The sequence below is a fragment of the Sesamum indicum genome, linkage group LG5 (genome assembly GCF_000512975.1).
Source record: "Sesamum indicum cultivar Zhongzhi No. 13 linkage group LG5, S_indicum_v1.0, whole genome shotgun sequence".
In the NCBI taxonomy this organism is placed as follows: domain Eukaryota; kingdom Viridiplantae; phylum Streptophyta; class Magnoliopsida; order Lamiales; family Pedaliaceae; genus Sesamum; species Sesamum indicum.
In genome coordinates, this window is record NC_026149.1 from 3,979,706 (window position 1) to 4,005,052 (window position 25,347).

At 31.7% G+C, this 25,347-nt stretch overlaps 3 protein-coding genes across 5 annotated transcripts; 2 read left to right on the forward strand and 1 right to left on the reverse strand.

The window, feature by feature from the left end:
- Positions 470-1,906, forward strand: LOC105161945 (protein TIFY 10a-like). Its single transcript, XM_011079823.2, has 3 exons — positions 470-837; positions 966-1,352; positions 1,442-1,906. The coding sequence occupies exons 1-3, from the start codon at positions 690-692 to the stop codon at positions 1,612-1,614; spliced, it is 708 nt and encodes a 235-aa protein (XP_011078125.1). The 5' UTR covers positions 470-689; the 3' UTR covers positions 1,615-1,906.
- Positions 9,817-16,740, forward strand: LOC105161947 (oligouridylate-binding protein 1-like). Of its 3 annotated transcripts, none has more exons than XM_011079826.2 (13): positions 9,817-9,957; positions 10,097-10,208; positions 11,511-11,572; positions 12,258-12,360; positions 12,972-13,048; positions 13,118-13,179; positions 13,288-13,375; positions 13,481-13,556; positions 13,635-13,665; positions 14,466-14,585; positions 14,788-14,873; positions 15,342-15,515; positions 16,104-16,738. In XM_011079826.2, exons 2-13 carry the CDS (start codon positions 10,125-10,127, stop codon positions 16,353-16,355), a joined length of 1,215 nt encoding a protein of 404 aa, XP_011078128.1. In that variant the 5' UTR covers positions 9,817-9,957; positions 10,097-10,124; the 3' UTR covers positions 16,356-16,738. The 3 variants fall into 3 exon arrangements, with proteins under 3 accessions (XP_011078128.1, XP_011078129.1, XP_020549573.1); XM_011079827.2 differs by having other exon boundaries at positions 9,829-9,990; positions 16,104-16,739; XM_020693914.1 differs by lacking the exon at positions 9,817-9,957 and having other exon boundaries at positions 10,102-10,208; positions 16,104-16,740.
- LOC105161946 (protein MARD1) lies at positions 17,616-18,770 on the reverse strand. The gene is made up of 2 exons (XM_011079824.2): positions 18,044-18,770; positions 17,616-17,924 (listed from the first exon to the last, which is right to left on the reverse strand). Exons 1-2 carry the CDS (start codon positions 18,625-18,627, stop codon positions 17,765-17,767), a joined length of 744 nt encoding a protein of 247 aa, XP_011078126.1. The 5' UTR covers positions 18,628-18,770; the 3' UTR covers positions 17,616-17,764.

The following is a 25,347-nucleotide window of genomic DNA, read 5'->3' on the forward strand; positions in this document are numbered from 1 at the left end:
AAATTTGTTTGACCTGCAATAAAAATTAATAATAAGTCAATAAGGGGTAAATATAGATTTTTATTCGATTTTTTTCAATAAATTTATTGAATTTTAACTAACGAATAAATCTAGTTATAAAATAAAAACAACATGAAATCAATATATAATTACATTGAATCTCATGTGAGGATTGTGTAATTATCCCTAAAAGATAGAACAAGATTGGGAAGGAAAAATTCAATTCAAATCAAATAAAAAGAGAATAACGGGAATCGAGAGGCGCAAACGGCGTTAACGGGAAGGAGTAGGACGCCCTACCGGCTGCAAAAAAGCAAACACGAAACGTACACCGATTCTGAGGGCCCAAAAGAGCACGTGTTTAAATTTTTTCCTTAAAATCCTCATAAACAACATTAAATAACATTAATCCTGCACTAACGCAGTGTCCTTTGACAGCTGCAAGGAGCAGTTCAGTTCGTCGGTCTCCTCCTCTCTCCTCGGCCCCACCCCCTCTTTTAATATCACCACATATTCCTCGTGCCCTTTTTCTCCTTGCGCCGGACAAGCTCCGAATATTTAAGCCCACCACTTCATTCCTTTCTTTTCCAATCCAAACAATCAAACAACGCCTGCCTTACAATCATCTATCTCTCGCCCTCTTATCTGTTCATAATTGATTCTTGTTCGTTGCCGTCGCCGGATTTCAGATGGGTTCCTTGGAAAAGATGGATTCCGGCAGGGGGAGGTCTAGCTTCTCGCAGACGTGTAGTCTTTTGAGTCAGTACTTAAAGGTGAAGGGCAGCTTTGGAGATCTCAGTCTTGGCTTGACTCCCAACTTGGCTGATCAACCTAAAGGTGTGTTTGGTTGGTTTATGAGATTCTCTGATTTTTCTTTCCTTTTCCGGTGGGGTTTTTTTGATGATTGATTCTCTCTCAGTTGCTGGATTTGCTTTCCAATTTTGATGGTTAATTTTTTGGAACAGGGACTATGAATTTGTTGCCCATGATTGAGAAATCAGGGCATAGCGCCGGCGCCGGCGCCGGAAACCTCAACGTGCAGCTGAATAAACTACCCCAGCTCGCCGTCGCCGGGGAAAAAACCCCGATGACCGAGGCGGAGACTGCGCAGATGACGATATTCTACGGCGGTCAAGTGATAGTGTTCAACGACTTCCCGGCCAATAAGGCGAAGGAAATCATGACGTTAGCCAGCAAGTGCAGCGCCGCCACGAACCTCCACCCCGCCGCCTTTGCTCCGCCGCTCGCTGCCCAGAGTCCGGCAGAATCCGCCACCAGCACCCCTAATATCGCCCCCGCTTGTGGAATCCAGGAGTGCGCTCGCCGCCCTCCTCAGCCGCCTCTTGGCTCCGGTAAGTCCGCATAACATCGAAACTGCTGAGATAAGATTTCTACGTCAATTTTCATAGTTTTCTGATGTGGTCAACATTTCGTGCCGCAGATTTACCGATCATGAGGCAGAAATCACTGGCCCGGTTCCTGGAGAAGAGAAAAGATAGAATCACAGCAAACGCGCCTTACCAAACCAGCAAACCGGCGACGGCGCCTCCCAAGACGGCGGAGACATGGCTGGGATTGGCCCCTCAGTTCCCAGTCCAAATCCAGCGTCATTAATCATCTCAATTTAGTTCTTATTAGTAGTGAAAGGTGTATTTTTTCCGTCATTAATTATTAATCAGTACATCATCAATGTTCATGATCGTGATTATTAACTTTGATCTTAGAAGGCATTTGGGCTTTGTTATTACTACCTTAGTCAGCTCGAATCTAACAGACTTGTCATCAATTCTTGATTCTTCGCTTCTTCTTTTTTAATAATTTGATTTATGGGTATGTAATAAAATAGAAAATATATGTGTGATGATAGGAAATTATGTTGGTCCATATGTTTTTTGTCTTTGATTCACATGCTGGTGCAGGGTATTATTGCTTCTTGGACTTGGAATTCTTTTTTCGATTTTGATAGAATAATATTGATTTCTAAAATAAAATATAAATAAATTAAATTTTTGGCACAATTTGAGTTTTACTAATTTGCTAGCCATGGAAGTTTTGTTATGTACTTAAATCTTATCATAATCTATTTGGTTAGTCCAACGTCGGCTCAATTTTTTGTTTCAAATTCTATTATAATTTGTATTGTATTTAATAAATATCTGTCCATATAATTACTTAAGAAAAATTTTTATACACGTCACATGTTGCAATAAAAAATTCAATCCGATGAAATGATTTTGGTAACATTGAGACAGTAGAAATATACAGTTCTCTTTAGAAAAATTATCATATTGTTTGAATTTACAAAATGAGATCTCAAATCAATTTTAAGGGATTAGCCATATGGAATAAAAAAGTTACCTTTGTTCCTTGGTTTATAACCAAATATTTTGAGTGTTTTGTTTTGATATTTTAGAGACAAAAAAAATAAAGATAAATAAATGTTTGTTGCAGATAGAGGAAAAGTTTGAATTTTTGTGTTTTGAGATAATTTAAAATATTTTAGAATAAATAGTATAGGTTTGATGTTGGGATTTAAAAGACAACAATCAATTATCAAAGAATGAATACTGTTTTAGAAGTAAAATCTACACGAACATTTCTTAAAATTAATTATATTGACATCCCATCGAAAAATATATTTATAATTTTATAAACAACGAAAAGTATTTATGTAATTAAAATTAATCTAAAAAAGATATGCATGAAACGTCCTGGGATTCTAGCATAGGCCCCTTTTTTCAGAATTTTAAGGTAAGGCATCAATGGACTTAGTACCTCTTTTACGATAATATGATGGCCAATGTCGGATATACTGCAAAATATCATCCAACCACTCATTCTTTTCATTTATTATTTATCCATGTTTATAAATATTTTGTAATTAACAAGATAGAATATTGTCGGGGAGAGTTGGAAATGAAATATAAATATGTATATATACAAATACACACATATATATATATATATTAAATTTTGTTAGATCCCATTACATCAGAATTATTATATACATGATATCCACAAGGATTAAATTATAATTCTTTTATATTTAAGTAAGAAAAGTCGTATAAAAAAAATATTAGTAAGGTTGTAATAATGAAGTACGGAAAAAATGCAAGTAACCATTTTGCGGTATCGTAAATGAACACATTACCTGCATATAAAAAAAAAAAATAGCAATTTACTTTTTTGTGTTTTTTTAAAATGCAACAATTTCTCCTCCCCTTTGTGTTTTTTAAAATAAAATAATTTAACTTCTTAGATATGGAGATAAAATTATTTTATTTTAAAAAATATAGGATGATAAATTACTATTTTTTTAATTATAATGAGTAATTTGTTCATTTGTAATATCACAAGAGAGTAAATTACATTAAGCCTATGAAGTATGTTGCGAAACTGTACTATATAGGATTAATATGTACCAATTTATAGTTGTATGGTTTCATGTGAACCATAAATATATAAGTAATTAGATGGTTAGTCTTATATAGATTTAGATTCGACTCGAATAAAAATACGTATTCTAATGTATTTTTATAATTAATAAAAAAAAATTGAGGACTTTAGAGTGTTTACGAATTTCAAGTAATATTCCATGTAAATTAATATTTAAATAAATTAGACATTAAAAAATCGTGGTCCCAAATCCCAATTTATTATTCCAAATAGTTGGTGAAATTTTGAGACTTTTTTTTCAAAGATAACCACACTAACGCGACCAACTTCTAGAATTTTCTTTTTTCCTCCCCCTTTTTATTTATTATTTTATGGTTTGAATAATAATATAAATATATTTTCCACCACCCACCAAATAATGCCGACAAAGCACGCGGTTTTGAAAACTAAAATAGGAAAAGCAAGTGTGTAAGAAGTCACGAGATTCATGTACTATTCAATTTCAATCACACATGCTCTATACCTAATTTAGATGTGGCGTTGTTTCTTCATTTTAATTGAATATTTTTTCCCATGTTTATATTAGCTTTGATGGAGTTTGTTTTTGAAAATTCTTCTTGTAGTTAAGAGTAAAATCTTTTTTGATTTATATTTTATTAGAATTATCAAATGATGTCTAATTTAGTTAGTAAAATTGAAGTCGTGTGATTTTAGAGGTCGTGAGTTCTAATACTGCCATGTGAGTGGAATGTTTTATACTGCATAGTAGTAGTTATTGTTTACCGCATAGTAGAAGTTGTTGTCTACTGTAATAGTAGGTGTTGCTGAGTATGATATAATTATTGTAATTGTTTTTGTTAGATGTTGATGTCGACGGGAATGATTGTAATTGTAATTTATTTATTTCAATTAATAATAGTTCATCGCTCTTACTTCAAAAAAATATATTATTAAAGTCATTCGTTTCTATTTCTTACAATAGTTGATTCGGGTTGGAGATTTAGATAGCTTGCCCCGAGTCGGGTGTTTCGGGGACTTGAGAAGAAAGAAGATAGTTAGGTTCGTTGGGTAGTCCTCAATTAAAAAGCATATTCGATACTTAAGTCAGTTTGTAAATTAATGATCATACTTGTACAAGCCCATGTGTCATCATCACGAGCTCCCAAGTACAAAGTCATTGAACTACCCTGGTTTCGAGTCCCAGGCCCGGTTGGATTGGACACGACCCGACCTAACCTGAGCGAAAAATACGCGGATCCTAGACCTGACTATATATTTTGTCTTTTTGGAGAGTACTTTAATCTTTATAGTGCAATGTTTCAGATATATCTCCATCAATCGTATATATATCATAAGTCCCTTGAACAAAAGGACTTGCGAATGATACATGGATTTATTCCCACACAGTGTCCCAGACGAGGGAACTTTGTATTTAAATATGGATTAATCTATAAATGTCCTTTAAAAGATTCACTATTTAGATATGAATAAAGATCGGTGTCCTTTGTCCGACCAAATGACCTGATTTATGAATTGTCGATTATGAAAGTATTACAGATATGCATTTATGATCTTGAGATGTAGGTCTTTAATTACATCCGATTTATTGTAGAACGCCATCCGACATAAATATCAAAGGGTTTTAGTAGGAGGGTCTTCTCAAGAAGCTTAACGAACTTTTAGTTTTAGGTTAATCCAGTTGTTTCAAATCAAGGTACTATCAACATCGTAAACCTTTCAAATAAAGAATTTCGATAGCTTTATTCCAAGTACAGTGTTGAACACAAAAAATAAAATATGCAAATAATTTGAATTCCACATACAACTTCATATATCGTGTAAAGTGCACTTGACGACTTTGATATCCTCACTTGTAATACTATACGGGAGAATTTGGAAATGCATACACTCTCGTTTCCACATACTACGTCAAATAATGCAATAAAGTTCGGAGAAGAAATTATAACAATTATAACACTTGTCGTATATAATTTTTTTTCTTTATTATATTATATTCTATGTATGATAAAGAATCTTGTAGGAAGGTTGAACTATTGATTATCAAACACAAGAAATAAATTAAGGAAGGGGCAATTTTGATTCTTTAAAAACTATTTGAGGGCATTTAATTAATTAATTAATTATTAATCACGTGGCATGGAAATTAGAAAGAAAGCAATGTCTGGCCCAAAAGAATTATGGGACAATTACAATTTACACTCTCATTTATGGTATATTTACATAAATTATTTATACTTTTTACTTAATTACATAAACCATTCTGATAGTCAAAAAATAGATAATAGTTTGTGTAATGATCTTGACGTTGTTGGGTGATGAATGTATAATTTTTTAAGAAGCAACGATAATTTGTATAAATGATGTTGATATTTTTAATGAGTGTATGTATATTTTTAAAAAAAAAAATAAAAATAATTTATATAAACATTATGAATCATAAGTTAGAAACATAATTTTAATTATCCCAAAAATTAATTAAGGAAGAAAAGGCATTATAAAGAAGCGGGAAGTCCAAGGTAGGAAAATGTCATTATAATTAAACATAAATATAGACTCGTACGTTGGTGTACATATAATTATGTCACGTTGTTCACGTCTCCTTCTTTTATACCCAATATCATTACTTTCTTGTATATGTTATTTTATAGGCATCACATGTATTGTCCACTACAAATCTTTTCTTTATATACGTCCGGCTCTCCACCTTTGACCCATTCCCCCCCCCCCCCCCCCCCCCAATTCTCCTGTAATTTTAATTCATATTGAATTTAATAGAATCTGAATTAATTATATAATAAATATAATATATTTACAGTGTAATTGATATATAATTTAAAGAAAAAATATAAAATATACAATTGATCAAAATCGATAATATATATTAACTTTAAATGTGCATGAATAAAACTTTATCGTAAAATCGATTAGTTAAAAGATATGATTATTTTATGAAAGAAATAAATACATTGGATGGCACTTTATGAGATGGCTTATGTGCTTATGTCGATTTAAATATGAACCTGTTTACGATAGTAAATTCAGAATTTAATTATAAAAGATGGATTTGATCCACCTTATATTCAGATTAGACTGCAGTAGCAATTAAAAGATTGTTTTTTTAGTAGTAATTATGATTTAAATCGATATTTTTAGAGTAGAATGGCACGTATTATTAATATCTTAAAGTTTCTTTATGCATAACTACTATTATTGTAAGATTTATTGTTCAGTATTGATTATTTTTACATACTTAGGCTACATTCATCAAAATATAATTAAGTATTTGAGAATATTTTACAAACACATACGTTTTATATTTTATTTTCATAATTTATAAATCTCTGAAAGTGAAATATTAAAATAAAATTATAGAACTTATAAAATATTAGAAATTTTAATTTTGTAATTGATATGATAAATATTAGGGATAATTACACTCCTCTTTCCTGAGATTTGGTGTAATTACATGTAGACTTCCTGTAATTTGAAAAATTACATCTAGCACCTCTGATGTTTGCATCCATCTAACAAATAAGTCTCATCGTTAGTTAAAATTCACTGAATTTGCTAATATGAACAAAAAAAAACTGAATAAAAATTGATATTAGCATTGATTGACTTAAAACTAACATATTGTAGGTTAATTTTTTTTGAACTAAACTACCCCTGTAACTGTGAAAATATTTCTCATCACACGCATTAATACGTGAAGATGTACGAGGATAATTTATAATAAAAAGATTTATTTAATCTATTATAAGTCAATAATAAGTTAATCGGGGTAAATCTAAGTTTCTTTTTAATTTTTTTTTTGTTAATATCAACAAATTCGCTGAATTAAACTAATGGAGGGACTTATTTGTTTGACGGAAGTAAACCTCAAGGGTGCTAAATGTAATTTTTTAAACTATAGGAGGTTTACGTCTAATTATACCAAACTTTAAGTAAAAAAAAAAAAGTGTAATTATTTCTAAATATTAAAAGAGTTTGTGAATATTTTAAAATAAGTCGGAAATTGCTTAACTTTAATAAAAACAAAAACATTGTTTTAACAATTTTACTTTCACATGCCGCTTTCACTCTTAAATAGTGTTAAAAGTGAGATCCACGTTCTAGCGCTTTTACGGTCATCATAATTGTTTCATTAATTTATTTGGTGGAGATCACGAGACCATTGTCTTGTCTTTTTGCTAAAATCCATGATTTCATTTATGGGTGAAAAATGGACGTTTCCTATTGAGATGCAACGTGCAGTCTATCCCAACTTTACATTCAAATTCAATGATCCTCAATTTTATTAATATAAAATATAAAAATAAATAAAAAAATTCGAGGGTGAAATTATAAATTTTATGATTTTTTAATATAAAAAGTTGAAAAGTAATTTTTTTAATATAATCTCTACCTGCCTTAGTCGTGACTTATATCGATCTAAGTAAATAAAATATAAATTTATCCTATCACCATTTATCCTTAGTTTTATTGTGTATTAATCCCATCCCACAAAATAAATAAGAATTTACCTTCATGTGATATGAGAAATGAGCAAAAAATCCCCCGTAAAAAAAAAAATAACAACCCATTGTATTTTGAAAAATGAAGCAAATTACCCCCTATCTGAACTATTGATAGGATAATTTGCTTCACTTTTTGTAACATAGGAAAATAATTTACTAAATCTTTTTTCATAAAAAGATATTTGCTCGTTTCACATATCACATCATTTTAGAAAATCAATCTTGGATTCTTTTCATGTAAGTAGCAGGACTTTGTGAATAATGATCATTTAAAGAGAAATCACGCTTTTAGCATTTAGAAAGAAACGATAAGAAACACGTTTCTGTATTATTCAAGTCTCGACAACCACCAAAAATGAAATGGAGAAGGATTAATTTAAATTTCAGGCCCAATAAACACAACAAAATACCAAATATATTAAGATCCAAATCAGCCCAAAATTAGTTGGGCTGCAGTGTTGGGCTAGCCCATCACTGAAAATTCACATTGTTGGGAGTTTCGGGACAGATCCACCGTCCACGTCTTATGAAAAATTAATAATGAACTACCCTCGATATGTATATATAATGTTAAATTTTATTATATTTATGTTATTTAATTAGTCTTGTGCAAAATCACATACATTTTTTAAATAAATTGACCGAAAAAGGATTAACATTGCAAAAATATTAAATTACAAAAATTAATTCGTGCATTATAAAATACCAATTTCTAAATTACAGGACTAAAATTATATTTTTTTATAATAAAATTATTTGTTATGCTCGACGAAAACAAATTAAATTTAAATAATTCGTTCAATTCAATAAATTAAAAAAAATGATAAAATGTCTATAAATATTAAATTATTATAACTATATTGAAACTTCTTGGAAGTAAACTCATTCAACAATTAAATTAGTAAATAATATCAACACCCCTTAAAATTATATTTAATTATACAAATTTCTTCTATCATTTACAAAATTACAAGTGCGCCTCTTAAATTTATAATTGCATTTTACATAAACATCTCATGACCCAAAAAAAAAAAAAAATTGTACAACAACCCCTAAAATACCTAATTGGAGAAAATACTTATACAAAAAATCCCTGAAGTATATTATACAGACATCGGTTATAATTTTGTAAAAAACAAAAAAGTGTTAATATAATTAAATCATAAAAAATACAAGTAATTCTTTTATGATATAGAAAATGAGCAAATTACCCCCTTATGAAAAAATAAATAGCGATTTACCTCCTTCTGTTTTATAAAATACAACATTTTATCTCCCTATGCATTTAAAATGAAGCAATTTACCTCCCTGTATAAGGAGGTAAATTGCTTCATTTTAAAAAGTATAGGGGGTAAATTGCTATAATTTTTTCATAGGAGGGTAATGTGCTCATTTTCAATATCACATGAGGATAAATTGCTATTCACCCTAATTAAATCTGATCTCAAAAGTGTTAGTGTAATTTATACTAAATCAAACTTATACATTAAAAACTATGGGAATACTTTTTGAAAAGTTTATAAAATTCTAAAATAAAATTAAATTTTTAGATCTTATAAGCTTTTTAATCTTAATATTCAATAAACAAAGCACAGTCAAAATTTTGATAATATTTCACTTTTATACTTAATTTAATTAATGTTTTTCTCAAAGCAAAATTATCTATTTATGTAATTTTAAATCCTAATAGTGTGATTATTTTTTTATTTTTATTATAGTATGAAAAATAACTTTATAGTTTTTGATATTTTATTTATTCAAATACTTTAGAATTTATTTTCAAAATAAAATGAAATATTTATAAAAATTTAAAATATTTTATAAAATGTAGAAAGTTAAGGAATGTTTTAAATAAGCTTAGCCGGACAACCTCGTACTGGGTGCGGTCCAGAAACCCGATAGCATAGACCCAGCAACATAAACGGACACACCCGCTCAAAATAAAAGATGAAAGCGAGCGCAATTTCACCCAACAGTGATTGCTCTCCCTCCACTCTCTCTCTCTCTCGCTCGCTCGCTTGCGGTCTTTCTTCTTCATAACCTCCCTCCTTAGAGGGTTTATTTCCTTTTTTTGCCTTCAGTTTTTGATTTATTTTTTGTATTCCTTTACTATTATGCGTTGTTGTGTCTGAAAATTCCGATTTTCATTTGCATCCATATAGTTAACATTGTGTTGTACGGGAAAAGAAGATGATGCAGCAGCAGAGGTTGAAGCAGCAGCAAGCACTGATGCAGCAATCGCTTTACCATCCGGGTCTTCTAGCACCTCCTCAGGTTCATTTTTCCTTTTATTTTCATTCTTTAATTTGTTACGTGTTCTGTGTGTTTGTTCCTTGGTTGTTGTTTTTAAGGATATTTTAGTTAATTTGGTTGTTACGCATTGCGAAATTTATGTTTTATTAATTGTTTCAGGCATTAGCGTTTTCTTTTTTCCCCATTGTTTAGTCACTTGAAGGAATGCAGATGAATTTGGAGAGTGTAAATTTGAGCAGTTAAACTCATAACTACTGGAGCTCATTCTTGATAGAGTTTGATCAAAATGCGTGGATGAAATGATTGACTATTGCATTTCATCTGAACTTGTTCAATTCCGGCGGAGACTATAGGGAATGAAAAGAAATGATTTTGATCTTGGTTTGTTTCTCAACCAAGAAGTTGCATGTATAATTATTTTCCTCTGCAGTTGCTTCTTTTTTTTTTTTTTTGGTTTTAATAGTTTTGAAGGTTATTCATGTGTCTGTGGCTTGGCTTTGATGAGTTGCGTGCTGCAATAACTTTTCTAATTTCAGTTTCCGACAAGAGCCGGACCTAATTGTTTTAAAGTGCTTTGTCGTAGTTTGGTGAGTTGCACCTATTTTTCGCCTTAAAATATGTGGAAAGTTGTTCATTATTGAGGTAGTTTTTGTCTTTGGTGAAGTGGCTCACGTTTCCCTTCAGGGAGATGCTTCCTTAGAGAACTTATTGATGTAGTGGGTACTCCTTCTTTACTTACATGTAGAAGTATTCGTTCAATGGATAGAATTTTAAGAATTTGGTGCCGTTCATGTCAAATGCATTAAATGTAGCTGGTGCTTTTATTGTTAATGCAATGGGGGAATTGAATCTTATTCTCACTTCCGATTAAGCAAGTTGTGAGTTGATCTCAAAACAATGTCAAATTAGAAAATACCGTGAGGAAGGTACTTCATTAGCTGGAGTCGACTTTCTGAAAGGGATATTAGACTATTGATACTCGTAGTTTACTGGCCGTAGGAGTACATGTCCAACTACCTAACTGAATCAGTAGGGTCACTGGGTGTTTATAGATACACAATTTAAGACTCTATTCGAGTTCGAACTTCTCACTTGCTGTGCAACCAGTTCATTACTGTTTTGGTTTATGGATTTATGGTTTTGAATGAACCTCACTATGGGTTTGGTGGTTTAAGCTAGACAATAATAAATAGTAACATCTGTTGCATTGAATCTATCATGAGACTGTCTTCAAGAGTAACTTATATATTGTACTTCAGTCTCTTGAAAGACAATTATAGTATTTTTATCTATATTCTTACGAAAATATTATTAAACATGCAGATAGAGCCTATCTTAAGTGGAAACTTGCCTCCTGGATTTGATTCAAGTTCTTGCCGCAGTGTGTGAGTTCTTTGTGAACATTCACCTTTCTTTATGCATTTACTTATTCCACTTTGCTTTTCCATTTCCAAATAAATACCTTCTTTTAGTGTTTGTTGACAATGTTGTCTCGATTGTTTTGTGAGTCTGTGGTATCTTCACTGTAAAACTATGTTGACATGCTTGATATAGATCCCTAAAGCAAATTTTGAAAATATATGTAGAAAAAATATTGAAATATCTTCCAAATATTTACTGCAATAATGATGGTCGGTCTCTGACTCTGATGCTAGGTTATGGAGAGGTAAAATGAGACACCACATCCAACTGTACCTCCTCTGTAGTTCCGGACAATATAGATAGTTATGATCTAATTCAGAAACCACAGTAGTTAATGGTTTATTGTGGTGGTTATTGAGAGACGTAATGAGAGATCAAATACCTGTACAGTCTAGATTGGTACCTGTTCCTTATAATATGGATGCGGATCAACCATTTCGTCTGAAAAAAAAAAGGCATATTATCCTATTCGGCTTTTGTTTCTTTTCATCTCTAACTTAGATTATTGTTTGTCTATGCATTTCTAAACCATGAACTTTCCTAGTTGAGTTGATTGTCCGGGATGCATGATATCATTTGCATGCGTTATTTTGTCAGTTTATACTTTGTCAAGTTTTAATATGTACAACTTTATCTGATGCATTGCAGCTATGTTGGCAATATTCACCCACAAGTTACAGAACTTCTTCTTCAAGAGGTTTTCTCTAGTGCTGGTCCTCTTGAAGGTTGCAAGCTTATTCGAAAAGACAAGGTGTGTTTTGATCCTTAATGTCTCTTGGTTTGCTGGTTTATGAAATTAGTTGTTCCTATCCTAAATGCTTGGAGAATTCTTTGCTTTTTCCCTATGGATTGATATTACCTGGATCCTTTAACTCCTATGCTTAGTCTCTTTTTGACACCACCTCAGTTCTAATGTTTGCTCTGATATACATTAGAATTAGATAAAGAAAACTTAACTGAAGTTGAATGGTAAATTATGTTACCAAGGAAGCACAGCTAAAAAGTATCATCTATATATGATGCTCAGGAATCACCACAACACCTAGAGAGGTTCTCATGGTAACTGAATTACCATATGATGTGGGAAAAACTGGCTCCATTCTTTTAGCTTTTAATAGGATGTAACTGACATCTATTTGAGTCTCTCCAAATTAAGTTATCATTTGGCAAGGAACAGAGAAATGCAAATGATAGGTTCTATCAAAGTTTACCTCTTAATCATTAAGTCAATTGATTTAATATTTCATTAGTTTATGTTTGAATTTCTATTGTTAATTCTTTTGAAGGAAAATAGTCTTTCTTAAATTGGTGAGTAAATTTGGCTTCTGGTTGTAATGAATGGTATCCTCCTTTGAAATGCAGTCATCGTATGGTTTTGTGGACTACTTTGATCGTCAATCAGCTGCCCTTTCTATTTTGACCCTTAATGGGAGGAATTTGTGAGTAGAAATTGTGGTGAAATTTTGGTATTCAAGTATTTTGTATTTTGTCTAATATGTAGTTTGCAGGTTTGGACAGCCTATAAAAGTTAACTGGGCATATGCTGGTATTCAGAGGGAGGCCACATCAAGTACTTAGATATATCTGGAATTTCTTTTAATCTATTCTTGTTCCTCTTTCACAACAGTTAGTGGATTTAAGTTTTGATATTCTATGCAAACTAAACCTGGCTGTGCAGCACATTTCAACATTTTCGTCGGTGATCTTAGCCCAGAGGTTACGGATGCTACCTTATTTGCATGCTTCTCTATGTATCCTACTTGCTCGTAAGTCCAATTTCATTATTTCTTCATTGGAGCTGAGGTTCCAAGACTTTCAGACCAAATAGTAATACTGAGAACTGCACAAAATCCATCTTTGTATTATTACAGAGATGCAAGGGTCATGTGGGATCAGAAGACTGGCCGTTCCAGGGGTTTCGGTTTTGTATCTTTCCGCAATAAGCTGGTGTGCAGATGTTGGTTTTATTTTTTCCTTTCAATTTGTAAAGGTATTCAGTAATTGTTTTCCTTGGGTGTTGTTCAGGATGCTCAAAGTGCAATTAATGATATGAATGGTGAGAATACTTCTACTTTTTGTTTCTTTCTTCTATTCTTGTCATGTCAGTTATTAGGCTGGGACATTGTGCTTGATCCACTCTCTTGCTTATTCCCCTATACTTAATTTCTTTCTGTTTTCTCTATTTTCATTTCTATTGGTTTCCAATGGTAAGGGTGAGAGCAGAAGCCTTCTTCTGGAGAAAATATTATGTGCATGGTTTCTGTTCATCAAGTTTACTTATCCATAAAAGGAAATAAAAAAGTCGATTTTATGTGATTGCTGAACCAAAAAGACTTTTATGAAAAAATTTCTCTTAGACATTGAAATTCCTGTTCAAAAGCTTATAATTAATGTTGACCACCTTTTCCAGTTATGATATCAATTTGTCACTTTCATGAGAATACGAGACTTTTACTTTCACAGTGGGGAAGAGTTATGGTTTTTCTGTGACAAATAATACAAGAACGTGATGGAAGGTTGGTTTTGTTGAGTGCAGATTGAACTTAAAACATTATGATGAACTTTGGTGACCTAGTATAAATATTTTTGTACCTTTGCCTGCAGACTTAAATATCAAATCTGTATAACATGGATCACAAATAGTCCTGCCTTCTTTGACAATTTTTTCATTGCAGTTCGTTTAGCATATTCATAGTGTATCTATAAAGTCTTTGCTCGTTTATTGCATTGGTAAATGGTTCATACAGCTTGGTTACATTTTTAGTGACCGCAGCTTGGAGGGTGATGTTTTTTTCCAAATTCAACTACAAGCTGTACCGTTGATGCTTTGGGTTTTAATGGATTCTTAAATTACAGGGAAGTGGCTTGGAACAAGGCAAATTCGTTGCAATTGGGCTACAAAAGGTGCTGGTTTAGGCGATGACCAGCAGAGTTCCGATTCAAAAAACATTGTGGAATTAACAAACGGATCATCAGGTTTGTTCTTCTACTGCACTTGTCCTTGCTGTAAATCTGGCTCTGTATGTTGTTCAATGTCTTCTAATACGAAGGTGATTTGTTTACATGAAGAGATTGAACATCTGCAAGATTAATGGTATTTAGTTAGTGATACACTATTTGCAGCAGATATGTAACTTTGCTATATGTCATGGACTTTTCCTCATAAATTGTATTGCAGAGGATGGTCAAGAAAAGAGGAAAGAAGATGGTCCAGAAAATAATCCGCAGTATACTACCGTCTATGTTGGCAATCTTGCCCCTGAAGTTAGTATAGACTGAACCTAATCTTATAAGTTGTTGCATCATAAATGCGATTAAACCAACAATCTGGACTATTGCAATTAAAATAGAGTGAGGTGTATAAGTTTTTATTTTGGGAAACAATCAGCTTGAAGTTGCCAGCAGCTCTGTATTGTTAAACAAATTTAGGCATCTACTAATGGATGCATGCTTGTCAGTATCATTTATGTCTTACAATTAGATTATATTTTGTTCTATTAAGAAAGAGAACTGCAGTTTGCTTCTGTTGTAGACATTAAGCAGCATGACTCATTCTTTGCATTTCTTAATCTATATTTTCTTCTATATAGCAATAATAATTTTTCTTGCCTTATCTGGTCTTTTTCTTCCGATATTTTACCCTCCATTAGGTTATGCTTTCGGGATTAGGGGTTGGGAGGTAGGATTGAGGACTCTGTTTTGTTCGTATGGTTCACACTTATATTATTGCAGGTCACATTAGTTGATCTCCATCGTCATTTCCATGCACTTGGAGCTGGAACAATTGAAGATGTCCGTATTCAACGAGACAAAGGATTTGGCTTCATAAGGTACAGCAGCCATGCTGAAGCAGCTCATGCCATCAAGATCGGAAATGCCCGAATCTTTTTTGGCAAACCAATTAAGGTACAGGTGCAATTTAAGTAGCAATATCTTGTTTCTCTGTAAATCTGATTGGATTAAGCTAAATATCAGCTTTGTGGCATGGGCCGCACGGCATATCTAAGACAGACTCCTACAAAAGAAAGCTGATACCTATTGTTCTCTCCTTCAGCATACCTGTCAATCACATATGATAAACTGAGTCTAGGCACTTTCACTTCTGCTTGTTGTGATATATCACTCAAGATGCAACTATGATAGCCATGTTGTGCCTTGTATTTCTGAGTTGTATTTTTGTGCTGTGGTTTATAACTTGGTATCTGGTAGGATGGTTTATCATTGACCTACTCAAGTCGAATAAGCTGATGCTATATTATATACAAATGACAATTTCTCGTTCCAAGCGAGTGTTATCAAAGTTTAATTATTCCGTGGTTTAAAGAGGCTTAATCCTCATTGTATTTATAGGTGACTTGGACCAAAGTTTTTCCATATTTTGTTTGTATTTCTTCAATGTTCTTTAGCACCTCTTTTGTCGTATTATGTATGTCTAATTTATATTCTGTTTTATACTACGACGGCCGATCTAACCAATAGATGTTTATTCCGTAGTGCTCATGGGGTAGTAAGCCTACTCCCCCAGGAACCAGTTCTGCCCCTTTACCTCCACCAGCCGCAGCTCATATGCCAGGTTTGTCAGCCGCTGATCTTGCTGCATATGGAAGGCAGCTTGCTTTGAGTAAACTTGGTGCTCAACCTCTTATATATCCACAAGGTCAGCGTCTTGGTACTGCTACTCAGGCAATATATGATGGTGGATTTTCGAGCATCACCACAAGCCAGCCACCTATGTATTACCAGTAATATAGAAACTCAGTGCTGCTTTGCAGGCTGGGATTAAGTTTTATCTTTTCTTCATCTGTTACTGCATTTGTTTTCTGTTCCTTTTACTATGTCCCCTCTGTAGTTCCCGCTTGTATGGGAAATAGCTTGTGTCATAGTTTTTCAACTGGGGAGTATGAAAATGACAATGACTTACCTACTGCAGTTCTGTAAATGGATGAGCGAAATTCTGTTTGTGGAGGTTCCTATGTGCCTTCCAACCAGAACGCTGGTATCATTATGAAGTTCTTTAATTTTCTTGCAACTTATCGTTTCTCGATGGTCCTAAACTTTCTACCCTTGGTAGAATGCTATTATCATTGTGTCGTTGTTAATGTGTGTGTTACCCCCATTGTAGTTGAGTATCAGTTTGAATTTTCTATTTCAAAATCTTATTACGGACATACTCTACCATTAGATCTTGTTGGGTTTCAGGGAGTGATGGAGGAAAGTGAATGAGAAGTTTCTTGCATTTTTGTAATCCTACATAAATTCCTGTTTTCTCACGGATTACTAATACCATCATTCAATTGCTAAAGCACCTGGCAGTGATAAGACTCGGCATTACATCAAATAGACCCATCCCCCATTATGTTTTTTTAAACTTAATATTGATGGTTCGGCCAAGGTAAGTTCATTGCAGAGTTCATGAGCTTCATTGGCACTTTGACTAACAACAGTGTTGAAATTGCAGGGATTTTGGAAGGGACTTCAATTGGCTTGAGAACTCCAAATTGATAATCTTATTATCGAAACTGATTCAATGCTTCTTTTTCATCTCTTCAATAGGAACCTGGCCCCTGCCCATCCAATCAGACTGCGGCGAACCTACCGTAGGACTGTTAGTAGATCTTGACTGATTTTAGATCAGTCCTCTCGCAGCAGTGTTACAGAGAGGGAACAAACCAGCTGACCTTTTGGCCTTGACAGACTATTACGATACCTGCACACCTTCTTTTATCCCTTGGTCAGGGAAGATATGTTTTGTTCTTCTGTTAGATTGGTTAACTCCTCCACTTGTAACAAGACTATTCGGCTTATACAAATTTCGTTTCGGTATTGTTAAAAAAAAAAAAAAAAAACAAACACCCCATGACATGTAAACCACATTTAATGTTATATGTTTACCTGCTCATGTAACATGAAATCACCCATCATCCTCTATGCAAATTTTGTGAACTACTACAATGATGATCAAGGTTCACACTCATCATTGAAGCTGTCATGAGAGAGAGAGAGAGAGAGAGACAAAAAGGGTAGCTCCATTGACGAGCTGTTTCCCATATGTATAACGGTGTAATAATCCGGAGTATACATATATATATATGTACTCTACTCATACTAGTATGTTGATGGCATGGCTAGCTAATCGCTACCCATGTATGTTCAGACTAAATTGCCAGAATTCCGACGGTGAAGTTCTGGCCGTTAGCGTAAGGCGAGGAGGAGACATCGACCGGCCTGGAGGCTTCTGAGCTGCACTTCTCTTTGCGCTCATCCATAACTATTTGCCTGTATCTGCACTCTGTGCTGCAGAATGCTTTCTCTCCCCTGCAAATTTCCATGTACAAAACTATCATCAGCATCAACACTTTCCCTTACAATCACATGTCCACTTTTTCTTAATCCTCAAGAACTATATTTCCAAGAAAGGGCAAATTCCAATATACCTGTACATGTATATGTCTTCGCCTTGGAGCTTCTTCTGGCACATACCGCATGAGCTGAGAAAATCGGCAGCCAGAACTCCGGTGGCCTCCCCAAATCTTGGCGGAGCTATGTGAAAAACGCTGGCCCGGGTACTCTTCATGCTGCTACTTATCCTAAAAGGGCTCCTTTCATCACCTTTTTTGGCATCAAAGTACACCTTCGTGTATGACTTGTTTGGGACATGGCAGGTCACAATAGTATACTCCTCCCAACTCTGCCTCTCTACCTCCTCCAAGTTTTCTTTATATCCAGATGACTTCTTTGGTGAAATGACCGGAATCGGGTTGGATCGGCTCAAATTTCGACTGAATAACGCCTTATTAGCCGGAACATCACCCCGACCATCGCCCGACTTCTCGAGGGCCGCCACGATGCCTAATCCCACCCCACCAAGATCAAAACTTTTAAGCCCTCTTGGAGATTGAGTCTTGGCCTCAAGGTGACTTCTTGGGCTAGTTGTGACGTGGACACCCCTAGGCCGACAACCGGAAACCAATGATCCCGTGAGCATACCGATCACCGGCGTCGATTTTTTTCCCAACATGGTCAGTTAAACCTCCTTCTTTCTTATTCACTAATACAAAGATATCGTATGGCTTGGACAGACCTCAGAACTTGATTCTTGATTTAAGAGGCCTCCCTACTTATGTTTGATGGGAGTTGTTAGACTTAGCCCATGGTTTGGTTTGAACATATGACAACTATATAGTTGTATTTGATGGGATTCAATAGAGCAAAGTTGCATAATTGAACCACTTTATTCTATTATTAAAATTGATTCCAAAGTCTTTTGTTTCTCTTCCAAAAAATGTCAGTTGTCAGTGGGGGGACAATATTTTAAGTAACGTCCATGTCCAATGATTGGGACCCGATCCAAGATCGGGGCCCCACTTCGCCGTTGTCTGACTCAGCCCGAGATTCCGGTGAAGTGACGTCGCCGGAGATGGGGGTACGTGGCGTTTGATCAGAGGGCCAGAATTATCACGTCGGGTGTGTGTGGGCCCCTTGATTGCTTCGATTCTTCTGGACTATTCAGACTGCGGTGGGCCCTGTGAAAGTGATCTACGGTGCCCCTGAATTGTCACTCACAGGGTTCTAGTGTTGTGTCCGCAATTACGAATTTACCCCCCGTGTGTGCATGTTCTACTTTTTACCAAATCTTTTAACTCTTTAAAGATATTATTCCGTTCCTTTTATGAGAGTTTGTTTTTTCTTTTTTTAAATTTTTAAAGAGATTTATAACTTTTTTGAACTAATGTCGACTTTTTATATCAAAAGAGTGCTTTTATTTTATTCTAATTTGTGATTGTAAAAGATGTGATAAGAATAAATAAAGATGCCCGGAGTTGGTATAAACATTTATATTATTTAAATATAAGAGGTAAATCACAATGAGTTTTATCAAATTTTGACATATTTATAAATATTTTTCGTTATTTGATAAATTATAAATATTTTCTGATATTAACAGTCATCCAACAATTAGTCATTTCATAGTCTTTGTTAAGTTTTCATCCATATTTTCTGTAGTTAACTGATCGAAATGCTTTTATAAACCATAAATTATAATTTAGCTTATTTTTTAAAAAAATTATGGACTAAGTGGATAATTTGTTACAATCTTTAAAATTTTGCATCCCCCTCATCCGATTTTTTACTATTATAAACCTGCATCCAGTGATTATATAATTTTATCAAATATCAGGTAGTGTAGATTATATTTTAAATAATCTCTGAAGAACTTGCTTTAATTTACTCTTACATGACAATTTCAATTCATTGAAGATCATTGAATTATAAAATAAAATAAATTACCACGGACTCTCCTGAAGTTTGTTATAATTATAAATATTTTTTAAAATTACAAATGTCTTAACAAATACTCCTTGTGACAGCTCATTATAGAGGATATTTATTATGATATTTATAATTTTTTAAATAATAAAAGAGTATTTATAATTAAGACAAATTTTAAAAAAAAAAACATTGCCATTTATTCTTAGAAACTATGTGTAATGATAACCGAACCTTCTTGTTTCAGATTGTCAGGATCAATGTAGCCACCTCACCCTTCAACCCATGAATCTCCTAGGGGCCAATTGGTACGAAAGAATAATTATTAAGAAACATTAGAAAAAAATAATTGTTGGTTATAATTTTAATAGTTATGTATTAATCGTGGCAAATATTTTTTATTGACCACAATTAAATAAAAACGATATAAAATATAGATTTTCTATCAAGAAAAAATTATTTACCATAGTTAAGAGCCATAATAAATGTTTTAGCCACCTCGCAAATACCATGGCCAACAACCGTTGTATGGCCGTGGTCAATAACTATTTGCAACAGCTATTATGTTTTTCACCATGACAATTAACCATGATTAAATATTGCATTTTTTGTAGTGAAAGAAACGAATGAATTTATGTATGGAACAATGAAAAAATAAATTATATTTGAACATCGTTCATATAAAATTTTTTGCGTGAGTGGTGAGCTTGAGATCTTACAATTGAGAAATCTTGAGTTCCGAGTCCTACAAATGTACGTGTTTAGTCTACTTTTAATAGTAATATGTGTATATTATTTCTTTATTTGCTGTGAAGTTGTTAATTGATTTGAAAATATTGTTGCATTATTTAAAAAAATTAATCGTTCATATTTTATTAAATATGTCGAATTCAATAGTATAATAGTAGTAGTATTGTCATAAATTGCTAATAAAACGTTACGAGCAATTTATAAACATCCCATATGTTATTAAAAAGAATATATATAAAAAAAGTTATTTATTTAGTTAAGAATTAATTTATTGATTAAAGATAGTGACAAAAGTTTACATAAATACCCACACTATACCTGTAATTTGCAAATGAGACGAGTGTTTGTGTATTTGAATGTAACGTTTTCGTGTAATTTTACACTATATATAGAAATGGCAAAAGGGTAATTTTGTTGTGGGTTTGGCGGCAATTGAATGGAGTAGGGCATAGGGATGGGGAGTGTTGTGTCTTTAGGTAGCACATATGATGAATGGTGATGGAGGCGTTGTTGCTATCTGGGGCCCCACCACCACGCCACCTCTAGTTTAGGGTTAGGCCACTGTTCTTCTTTTATTTACATCTGGAGCCCCTCAAATTTCTATTATTCATCTTATTACCAATTCCCACAGTAATCGTTAATTTTTCTAGCTATTGAAACACACTTAGTGTGTGCATAATTTAAATTTTTTTATATTTATTTAATTAAATAATCATATTATTAATTGATTAATATTAGTAAAATAAATTAGTTTTAAATGTGTATAAATAAAAAAATAAATAATAAAAGAAATAAGTATAATTGAGTGTATTTTAATTGACTTACATTCTGTCGATCGTGGTAGTTATTTTACGGGCCTCACCTTTAATAAATAGTATAATAAATAATGTTTCTCTGTTTTATTTTCATTCCTCTCATATTAAAAATATCGAATTAATTTTTATAGCTTTTGAGCAAAATAACATTATTAGAAATTATAAAATTAATAGTTCATAATTTATTATATGTCAAAATTACAGCATTCAATCAGAAATAAGTTAGAAGTTAATGTATTTTCTCTGAAAAGTGAGATGAAATTTTTGAAAAATTATAATTAATTTTGAGAACATTAACAGATGTGCAATCGGAAATAATTATTACTCATTTATTGTAAGTCAAATAAATATTTCTCTGACCAATTACTTTTATACATTTGAACACGCTAATGCATATGAAATATGTTATGTCTTTTATATTTTTTTATAATAAAAAAATAATTAAGCCTTATAAAATTATAAATTGTCAAATACAAAATATAGAATAAGGGTAAATTACAAAAGACTTTCGTATAGTTTATCATAATTATAAATACTTTATCATCGTTTAAAAGATTATGAATACCCTGTAAAGTTAACAACTGTCTAACAAATACTCTTTATATTGAGTTGTTACGATGGAATATTTATTAAACATCTTAATTTTAGAGGTATATTTATAATTTTTTAAATAATAAACAAAAATTTATAAAGGAAGGCCGTTATACTTTCGAAAACTTATAACTCAACCAAACATCTTACGACACCAGATCTAATCACACGACTAATTTAATAATTTTGAACTCAACACAATATAATAATTAAATCATAGTTATTTTCGAGAGCTGAACTGTCTTATATTTCTTGTTTGAATCAACAATCCCATTCATTAAAAGATTAAAAAAACAAATATCATCAGTTGCTCATATAATTACTTCAATTATCAAATAATTGATTTAAAAATATCTTTATATACGTTTATATTTAGGGTAACAGAATGGATTTATTACAACCACCTCTTCTGAAATTTGGTATAATTACGAATCCCCCTCATTATTTGAAAATTTATAAATACATCCTTCAAATAATTATGTAGCCTCAGATATGAAACGGGTATTACTATTTTACTTTTATTGGCTTTTTTTTTTTTATAAAAAAAGTATATTTCAAAAAATTACAAAAATATGGAGTGGGTAAAATAAATAATTTATAAAGTATATTAGTAAAAATATTTTAAAAAATTCAAAAAATATTTAATTATAATTTATATCTAAAAGGGAATTTTGGTCAGTTCAAATGAAAACCGAACGAATGCTAACAGATTAGATTCATTGCTAGATAAAAGTTAAAATCGAGAATAATACAAAGATATTTATAATTATGTCAAATTTCAAATAGAATAATTATCAGATATAATTTATATTTATAAAGTCTAGAGTAGTAGGCGGTAGGACTAAGACATTCATAGAATTCTTCAATTTTTTATTTTATTTTTTATATATTGTTCCCTGACATATCTGATTCCCCAACATATCTGAAGAAATATGCAATTTTAATATTATAAATTTTTTAAATACATGAAAAATTGAGTTGGCATGATGTTGACACCCATTATATAATTCTTTTTTATTTTATAATAATTAATTTATTTTATTAATAAAATAATAATAATAATATAAAATAATGAGTGAAAATGAAATGGCATATGTCGTGTTGCAAAGACCTAATTAAATATCAGTGCTAGTGGTAGTGGCAATGGTGTTAATAATAAGGTCACTTTCCATATATTGACTTTCATTTTAATTTTCCCTATTTTTATATCTTAGACCCCTATTTTATTTCATTTATTTATTTTTATCTAATAAAATACCAACATTTCAATATTGGGAGTTATATTATTTGGGTAGTTGGTATTAATATTTGATAAATTACAACTATTTTTTTAAAGATTTAATATAATTATGAATACATTTTCGTTGTATAAAAATTACAAATATTTCTTGATTTTAACGTCTGTCTAACAACAACAACAACCTCATTCTGTTAGTTTTATTTAGGTTTTTATTCAATTATTATGATGAACTGATCAAACTATCATTTTAAATTATAAATTATTATTTTAAATATTTTTTAGAACATTCTAAAATATTGTTATAGACTGATATGGCTTATGGATTTACTATACACACCCTCAAGTTTTTTTTATATTTTTTTAGAAGAAAAAAGAAATTTAGTATGAGTATAGTAGTAATTTTCACGGCTATCTAGGGGCTATATAATTATTTTTTATTTGAGGAGGCTATTTGTAAGTTTTCAAACAATAAAAAAATATTCGTAATCATACCAAATTATTTCAGAGAAAATAGGTGTAATTTATCGTTAATTTTTAAATATGTGAGATTAAGACAATCAAATAGATACCAGATTCGATACGATAATATATTAATGAGAACAATAGGTATAAGTTTAAGTATTATTATAATTAAATAAAACAAAATCTATGTAAAACAATTCGATGCCCTAACTTCGTGTCGAGTGTGTATTTCTATTTCAGATTAATTCTAAAAAAAAATTCAAAATAAAAATATAATGTCATCCTTATACATGTGAGGTGCGTGTGCGTATGAAAGACCTAATCGAATCAAAATCAGTACGAAAATTTCTTGAAATAAAATGTATTTCCTCATGAGGTAGGTTATAAAATCGACAAATTTGAATATGAAATCTCTTACAGTAGTGTATCATAACTCAGTTACGAGAAGTTGTTTCGGGCCATTTTGCAATTCAATTGGATTGTAACAACGAATTAACCCTAAACGAATACATAGAGCAGTAGGAGACTCTTACGATCATGTGATCGATGAGGGATGTTATGTTATTCATCCTCTCATGCTTTTGATTAGTTTTTAAAAATAAAAAGGCGATTTACTAAGTCTAAGATGATAATAAAGTATTTTCTTTTGATAAAGATTCGTTTCATTATATTATTCTGTATAGTTAAATGTAAAAATTGATTTAATACATTGATAATTTTAAATCACTCAGTATATTAAAAAAAAATAAATAAACAACAACAAATTAATATAGATGTAAGCTATATAGCCACGTCGACGAGACTCGAACCCATAATATTTTAATTGTAAAGTTGATGTTGGCAGATGACAATTAAATAGTTGCACAAGGCCTTTAATACAATAAATATATAACATACCTAACTTGATTAGATTCCAAGAAGATAGAAAAAATAGTTTCATCAATTGATTAGTAGAGTGGTCCCCCAAAATTGGTACAATATATACATAGTAGTTTAGACTTTAGAGAATATGCAATTATGAGATTCCCAAACATTATTTTAAGTGCAAAGGCTATTGCTAACTACATAGGGAAAGTTAGGTGTAAAGAAGGGGACAATTTTATACATAATAATAATAATAATAATAAAAACTTACCTTCTAACTTTTGGCAATAATTACAACGGTCTCTTTTGAAATTAATGTAATTATATGTAAATTTTTTGTGAGTTGGGAAATTACACTTAGTATCACTGATATTTGTTTCTGTCTAATAAATATATTCCTTCATTAGTCAAAATTTACTGAATTTACTGATATTTGTAAAAAATTAAATGAAAATTCATATTTACCCCCAAATGACTTATTATAAGTTAAATACAATTTTGTTTGATCAAATTACCCTTATACATCTTCTATACGCTAATGCAGGTGATGAGATATATCTTCACCTTTACAAGAGTAGTTTGATTAAAAAAAGATATTTGCTTGACCTGCAATAAGTCAGTACTAAGTCAATTTGGAGTAAATATGAACTTTGATTGAATTATTTTTTTATTATATTAGCAAATTAGGTAAAATTTTTACCAATATAAGGATATATTTGTTAGAAAGAACAAATGTTGGGGTACTAAA